The sequence below is a fragment of the Mustela putorius genome, unplaced genomic scaffold (assembly GCF_011764305.1).
Source record: "Mustela putorius furo isolate JIRA1106 unplaced genomic scaffold, ASM1176430v1.1 tig00003987_pilon_pilon_pilon, whole genome shotgun sequence".
NCBI classification, from domain to species: Eukaryota; Metazoa; Chordata; class Mammalia; order Carnivora; family Mustelidae; genus Mustela; species Mustela putorius.
The window spans coordinates 7,054,856-7,063,006 of NW_025422126.1; the positions used below are offsets into that span (position 1 = coordinate 7,054,856).

At 55.1% G+C, this 8,151-nt stretch overlaps 1 protein-coding gene across 1 annotated transcript in view; it reads right to left on the reverse strand.

The window, feature by feature from the left end:
* Positions 1 to 7,432, reverse strand: part of LOC101683029 (guanylate cyclase D-like) — a 34,757-nt gene extending 27,325 nt beyond the window's left edge. Inside the window, exons 1-3 of the mRNA XM_004768213.3 lie at positions 6,730 to 7,432; positions 3,904 to 4,199; positions 1,517 to 1,871 (exon numbers count right to left, since the gene is read on the reverse strand). Of these exons, the coding sequence (XP_004768270.1) occupies positions 1,517 to 1,871; positions 3,904 to 4,199; positions 6,730 to 7,432 (1,354 nt within the window). The remainder of the gene's footprint in view (positions 1 to 1,516; positions 1,872 to 3,903; positions 4,200 to 6,729) is intronic.
* Positions 7,433 to 8,151: the final 719 nt, after the last annotated feature.

Genomic DNA, 8,151 nt, shown 5'->3' on the forward strand with positions numbered 1-8,151 from the left:
AATCTTATTGCTGAAGAGAGTCAAGGAAGGCAGCGGAGCCTGAAAGGAGGGGTGAATGAATGAATGGCTCTCTAAGGTTAACATTTCAAGACAGATAATCAGAGAAAACAAAGAACATGGCACGTCCTCTTGCCAACAAGACCCCTGAGACTCAGGCGGTGGAGAAGCCAACAGTGGATGGGACAAGTCCAGCCAGTCCTAGGGTTCCTAGATGCCCCCTGGGGGAGTAGTTTTCACTGATGATCTGCGACCACGTAGCCCCTTCCCATCTCCTCAAAGCACAAGCCCTGCTCCTAGGCTCTGCCTTGCCCGTCATGCAAGGACAAGCAGTGGAGGGTGCTAGGTCTTTGTTCCTATTTCTACACAAGACATGGAGAACAAGAGAGGGTGTTTAACTTGCCCAAGTTCATATAGCTAGTCAGCAGCAGCCCTGAACACATTTGCCCCAAAGCCCCTGCATCTAGTTTCTCCATCCATGATGCCTGATTTGTTGTATTAGAGATGATCATGACAATCCTGGGCTAGAGAGTGAGCTGTCATTTTTGGATTCCTGGGAGAAGACCCATCCCTTGGCCGGTGCTGCTGTTCAGGCCCCCACCACTACCCCCTCGGAGCCCTGACTCAGAGCACCTGCCCCTCCCCTGCTCCCTTTATCAGAGAGCTTCGTCACGGTTGCTGGCCATGGGCAGGAGTCTTCTCTGCCGTCGCACCCTCGGTTCTCGGCACTGAGCATAGGACACAGCGGGTGCTGAATAAATGTTGGCTGATTGATTGGTTGAATGAATGAATTGAAACCTGTTAGATGGTGAGGTCTGTGAGCCAGGGCTGATGGAGCCCAAAGGAGAGAGATCCCCCTTCATCAGCCCCTGGCTTCCCCGCTCACAGCTCTGATCACACTGTGTTGTGTACTTTTCAGCTATCTCCATCTCTGCCACCAGACTGAAGTCCCTGAAAAGCAGGCCCTGGAGCTGGTCTTCAAGCACATCAGCTCTACAAGAACAGGGACATCATTTAGTTCACTCCTCTATCCCTGGGGCTGGGCATAGTTCCTGACACGTGGGAGGTCCTCCAGCAGCATTTGTGGAAGAGAAGGGGCAAAGAAGCAATTGGATGAAGGCAGCTTCATGAGCTACCTGCTAGTCTGGGGGATGGATGACACCAGTCCTCTCCAGCGTGGGACACACACCCTTTGAACATAAAGATACTGTGGGGATCACAGAGGAGAGGCCCCAGCCCTGACAGATAAGACAGGTGAGATTTAACCTGGCAAGGTGGCAAGCACTCCAGGAAGGAAAAAAAATGCATTGAACAGATGGACAGATGGATGGTTGGATGGATGGATGGATGGACAGATGGATGGATGGATGGATGGATGGATGGATGGATGGATGGTTGGACGGATGGAAGAATGGATAGATGGATAGATGGATGGATGGATGTTTGGATGGATGGATGGATGGTTGGATGGATGGACAGACAGACGGATGAATGGATGGATGGATGGGTGATGAATTACCTCTCACACATAGCATATCGGGGTCAAACCAGCAGCTGGAGTCACGTGCTGGAGGGGCCCCTCCTGGGAAGTGTATGGCCCTGTCCAGGGGCTGCACTCGCCATGTGCCTGTGTCCAGAATGTGGGTGGGGACCAGCTGGCTTCCCCGACCATCTGTGTCCAAAATGACATACTGAACCAGCCTTCTGCCCCTCTCATCCGTCCGGATCCTCTGGCTAAAGCCAGCCACGTTCAGATCCCCTGTATGGTCCCCCAGGTGGGCCCCAGAGAGCCCGGCCCCATGGCTCTGAGAGCGGTTCAGGGCATGGATCAGCAAGACAACTGCATCATAGATGGTCCCAAAGAGAGGGGACACCTGTGGAAGAGAAGGTCCCTCAACCACATAACCCCATGACACAGACTCCCAGACATCTCTAAGCCCTGCCAGCCACAATCTTGTGGATTATCACCCTGCCCCCCACACAGCCCTCTCTGTGGTCCCACTGGGATTTCAGTCCCCGCTCAGCCGTTTGACAGTCTCCATGGCCACCACCAACTCTGACATCTCACAGGCACCTCCAATCTGCCCGGTACGTCCAAAACGGAACTCCTGTTCTTCAAGGTTTCTGTCTGGTTCTGCGACACAAACATTCCTCCCACAATCTGGGAAATGAAACGACCACCTGCCTGCTGTCTCCAGTCTAGATCTGATTCCCGACTCCTCTCTTTCTCTCTTCCAGTTCGTCACTGAATCTCTTTGGTTCTATTTCAGAACTTACTCCCAGCTCAACTGACTCCTCCCTCACCTGCTCTGCTCCTGCCATCTGGGTCCAAGCCCCCTCACCCTCACCTGGCCTACACGGGAGCCTCCTAAAAGGCCCCCTTGCTTCATCTGGGTCTCTTCAGGCCACTCTTACAACCAAAGCAATTTTTTGTGAAAAACCATAAATCAAGGGACACCTGGGTGGGGCAGTCGTTGGACGGCCAACTCTTGGTTTCAGATCTCGGGGTCATGGGATCGAGCCCCGGGTCGGGCTATGGCTCAGCACAGAGCCCGCCCAGATTCTCTCTCCCTCTGCCCCTCCTGCTTGTTCTCTCTCTCTCTCTCTCTCTCGCTTGCTCTTTCTCTCTCTCACAAACAAATCTTAAAAAACAAAAACAAAAACAAAAAAACCTATGAATCAAATTATTTCTTACTTAAAACCTGCTGGTGTCTTCCCATTTCCCTTATAAGTTGAGACTCCTTGACTGGCATAAAATGCCCCACCTGGCCATGCCCCAAGCTTATCTCAGACTCCTGTTCCCATGTGACATGACAGTCCAGCCTGTCCACGCCCTCTGCCTGTTCCTCTAGCCTCCAAAGCTCACTCTGCCTCCGGGCCTTTACACCTGACACTGCCCCCGCCTGGGTGCTCCTCGCCCAGATCTGCATCCTGGCTGCCTCCTTCCCATTCAGGACTCCGATCAAGGGCTAACTCCTCACAGTGTGCTCCCCTGCTTGTCCTAACTCCTGTTACCCTCTTCTCCATCCCGGCCACTCTCTGTCACTTTATCCTGTTTCTGTTTTTTTTTTCTTGGCAACATTATCACGATTTGAATTCAGTTGTATGGTTGCTTGGCTATTATCTGTCTTGCCCTAATGGAAGCTGCCTGAACGCCAGGTCTGCCTTATCCATCGCTGTGTCCCTGACGCCTGGCCCAGGGGCAGAGCAGAGGGACCCCATTCACAATTGTCAGATGAATGGCTCCTGTTAAGGCCCTCCATCAGCCTCTACATTCCTGTCACCACCTCCAGACCCTGTTGTCTTCTTGTCACCAAGAAACAGACATCCCAAGGGGGACTCAAGCAGCAGAGTTCTTGTATGCCAAAGCCGAGCCAGCATTCACGCTCCCAGCTCTGCTGGCCCCCCTCAGATTCACAGCAGAGACTCCAGAAAACATTCCCATTCTCCCACACCCCGGCATCTCGCCTGCTGATCTGCACAACGTGCTAGGCGATGCAGAGGAAGAAGAGGGAGAATGTCTGTGAGAGGAAGAGCAGCTGGGCCAGAAAGAAAAATTGTAGGCACTGAGCTGGAGATAGAAAAATAGAAGCAAAAAGTCACAGGAGAGGGAGAATTGAGGAAGCAGGCCAAGAGAGTCTAATAGACACCCACACACAAGCAAGCACATGCGCACACATGCACAGGCACACACAGACAACAGAGAGACAGAGAAAACTGGAGATGGCACGAGTGCACCTAGGGACTAGGCAGGGACACTTTGTCCAGTAAGGGACAGGTCATGTGGGGCTGAATCGGGCAGGCGGCTGGCGGACCAAGACCAGGAAGGCCTAGAGTGCACGAAGAGTGCACATACCCGCCCACAGCCCCGCACTCCGGGCCCTGTGAGGGCTTGGACAGACCCACCTGCTCTGGTTCCAAGTGCGTGGCCGCCTCTCCACTGGCCACGGCAGCTTCAAAGGACTTGTCTGTGAGGCCAGACTCCAGGCTGACGGTGAGCACGGCGTCATAGACCTCCCGCAGGGGCCCGCTGTCGCTGAGGGCCAGGTAGGAGTGGTTGCGGTAGGGCAAGGCGAACAACATGGTATCGTAGGGCAGGAAGACCAGCCTTCCGTCTGCCAGGCCCCGGGCCCACGCTCGGCTCAGCAGGGCGGTCTGCTCCAGGCCCCCCAGGAGCGCCGAGTGCATACACAGCACCACAACTGGAGGCAGGGGGCGGGAGGGAGTAGTGATAGGCTTGCCTCTGCAGGCCTTCCCCGCAGCCCAGGGTCTGTGGCCCTAGAGAGCTGCTCTGAGCAATCAGGTCTGATCCCTACTGGGAGCACATTCCTCTTTGCCTTCACAAAGGAGATAGGACCTTGGCATCCAGGTTTGTCCCCAGGCCTCCAGGACAGAAGGGAGCCCTTGCCCAAGGCAAGTGTCTCACACACCTACCCAAGGTAAGTGGTCCCCTGTATATTTCCTCTCTTCTCCACTTGGGTCCCTGACCAGGGCTAGAACCTCAGCCAACAAAGGGCCACCCACTCAGGTTGCTGCAACAATCCCTTTTCTCTAGAAAATCCATGAAAACAGAGCCAATTAGGAAGGCTGGGGGTCTCCCTGCTGGCATCTGAGGCCCTCTGGTCATGTGGAAGTCAGAGCCTAGAGTCCTGGGCTCTGCTGAGCCCCTGGGCGGCCATGCTGTGTGGGCCATGGGGCACAAGCCACCTGCGCCCTGCCCCAGCAGAGTGGGGAGGACGCTCAGAGACTCACTCAGTAGGCCCAGGAAGAAATAGAACCAGGGATTCCTTTGCCCCATCTCTTTGGCCCTGTGTTTACTCTGGCTTCACACAAAAAAACCCTTTGTGTGATAAGTTGGGGGTGCTGTTCTGCAGTTGCCCACAGGGGAAAGCTGATACCCACAACTTGGGAGGAAGCATGCACTGGGCTGGAGAGGGTGTAGTAGCTTCATGTGGCTGATGAGGACACCGTAGCACAGAGAGGTTTAGTGAGTTGCCTGAGGTCACACAGCTCGTAAGAGGTGGGGCCAGCAGAGAGATTCTGGCAATCTGACCCCAAAGAATGTGCCCTGAACCCCTCTTGCCTTCTGGCTCCTGAAAGCCGGCGATTTGGTTGGAACTCAAAACTTGGCAACAAGGGTGGAGAAGGAGTCTAATGACATGGCCCCCACCACTGCCACTGTGTTCAGGCCATGCACAACGGAGCTGTCCATTCTCCTAGTCCCATCGTCCCGTTACTCCATTCCCTTGCACTGGAACACCTTCCTCCTCATTGCCGCCTTCCCTTCACTTCCTCTCAGGCCCAGTCCTGGTGTCACCTCCTCTGGGAAGCCCTCCCCAGCCCCAAACAAAGCACCTCCTACCAGACCATAGCTCCTCACTGCTGGGGCCTGGGTGCTCTCTCCCCACCACTGCACCCCGCCCCCCATCCCCCAAGCCCCGCCAGGCTCTGGTCCAGGGCAGCGCTTGGTGACTCTTGGCTGAATGACGTATTTTCAGAGCGCTCAGCCCCAAGCAGCTGCTGCTCATGATGTCATGAGGCTGTAATGATCCCCATTTCACCCACTGGAAAACTGGGGCTCAGAGAAGTGAGGTCCTGCTCCTAATGGGCAGTGGGCACCCCGGGGCCAGATCTTGCTGTCCACCTGGCGTGAACTCTCAGAGCGGCCACATGAGCTGGTGGGCTGCCCACCCTCCCCCCTCAGGCATGGGCTGCAGTTCCCTCAGGTGGGGGGCAGCAGTCACGAGTCTCTGAGAAAACAACACTTTCCCCTGCTGCCTGCAAAACATTCTCATACTTGCCACCTTTGTGCCATTCTCATTTCTCTCTTGTACTCAGTTCCGCTCTTCTCTCTTTCTGTTCCCTTCTTTCTTTCTTTTTTTGTACTGTTCGTCTTGATTCGCTAGTTTCTTGACACCCCACCCCCACGATGGGCCACATGCCACAGTTTGAAATAACCCCAATCTGGATTAACTTTGAAGTCCCTTCAATTTTCCAGGTGCCGCCTCTGCCCCACAGTCTACGCACCATACCTCTCCTTACCTGACTACTTCCTGAAACACAGGCATCTGCCACCTCCCCCAAGAAGCTTCAGACCCACAGGGCCCAGCCCCAACTCTCCTCTGATTTTCCAAGCTTCTGTTCCCTCAGATGGTCTTGAACTCTCTGTCATAATCCCAGGCTTATATACCTGTCTCTCCATCACATAGTCATGTCCGGAGCTCCCTGTCTGTCCTGTTCCCCTACGTGACCTAGCACTCAGCACAACAGGGGCTTGAGAAAGGCAAGAAGTGACTATCTCAGTCGGGGAAGCATGTGCCTCTTGATCTCAGGGCTATAAGTTCAAGCCCCACTTTGGGTGTAGAGGTCACTTAAAAATAAAATCTTAAAAAAAAAAAAAGTGATTCTGACTCTAGCTGCCTCCCTGGCTCAAGTACTGCTACCCTCTCATTTCCTTCAGGGTACTAGGCAAGAAGCAAGGAAACTTTGGGCTCTCATTCCACAACTAACGCTTGAATCAGAACTCAAAATCCAATGGCACGGCTTGCCAACTGTGTGACTCGGGCAAGTTACACACCTTCTCTGAGCTGCAAAGTGCAGAGCTCAACAGGACTCACTCACAGGGCTGCTGAGAGATTAAATGCAGGGCTGCCATCCAGGTCTCAGGCCAGTCTCTTCACAGCTACAGGAAGTCCGGCTGCCCACAGGAGAAAGGCACCCAGGTACACTTACTTTTCAGGCTGTCCATGCTGCAGAGCTGCTCCAGGACCTCCGTGGCCCCCTGCTCCCCGGGTCCTAGAGAAGTCACCAGCCCCACAGGCAGCCCATGTGTCCTGAGAGTCATGGCCACCTGCCGGGCTGTGGCCACCCAGATGTCCTGGTGGGAGGACACGATGGCCACGTGTGCCCAGCCGAAGTGTCTCATGATGGACAACAGCACATGGGCCGCTGAAGGCAAGGTGGCCACTAGCTCCCCTCCTCCTTCGGGAGCTCCGCACACCCAAGAGAAGAGGGTCTTGCCCCAGCCTTGGGCCAGCAGAGCAGCTGCTTGGCAGTAACCAGGATTGACGGGACCCACAAAAGCAGCTATGGTGTTCTTATGGGCCAGGAACGTGGCCAGGGCATGAGGGGTGTCACAGCCTGTGGGAAGGACCACAGAAACCAGCCTCGAGCCCAGCACCAGTGAGGAGTCCTGGCTGGCTTGGTCCACAGCCAACTGGGCAGCCACACTGGGGAGGGCCTTGGCAAAGATGGGGTCACAGTCCCAGGGGCCCAGCACTCCTAAGGTGAAGGTCCCTGCCCCCAGGGCCAGATCGGGGAGGGAGCCAGCCCACAGGAGGGCACTCCAAAGCACCACAGAGAGAAGAGGAGGGGGAAAGGCTGTCCTTGGATGATGGACAGTGACCCCCCACGGGCCCTGGGAGGGCAGGCACATCTTCCCACGTAGCCACGCCCAGCACCAATCTTCAGGGTACACGCCCCCCTGTGAGTCCTGGGAAAGGGGGACAAGAATAAAGTTTGCTTTCTGACACTTTCTGCCATTACTGCCTGCATGATTTTGAAGCAGACAGCACCTCTCCCCAGAACCTCGGCCTCCTCATTGGTAAAAGGAGGGATTTGGACCCATGATGTCTGAAGACTGCCCCCCCCCCTTTAGGGGCCCTACATCCTCCCCAAGACTGGCTCACAGCCTGGTGACGCCCGAGTAAGGTCCTGGGCTGAAGCTTGGTCCCTCAGTGGGGGCTCGGGAGTCAGAGCTGGCCAGCCCTGGCTCCTATTCTCCCCTTTCTTGGTGCCCTACCCCCATCTCTGAGTTTTCTAAGCCTCATTTTCCTCTTCTGTAAAAATGTGGGAAACAAAGACTACTTTATGGAGGGATTGTGACAGTTAAGTGGCATGACATGAAGCACTTAGCACAGTTCCTGGTACTTAGTTGTTCCATAAATCCTGCTTTTCTCCCCCTATTATTTGTTTGTTTCCTGCACTCATCCACCCAGGTAGGCCAGTCCCCCGGTCCCCCTCTGAGCCTCCCCTGCCCCCATCCCTTCAAGCCCAACACCATCCCCCAGCACTTGACTCTGCTGGACTCTGGGGTGCCTTACAATGCGTATGCACAGCCCCCTCTCTAATCTGCTCAGCCCTGTTCAGACAAAG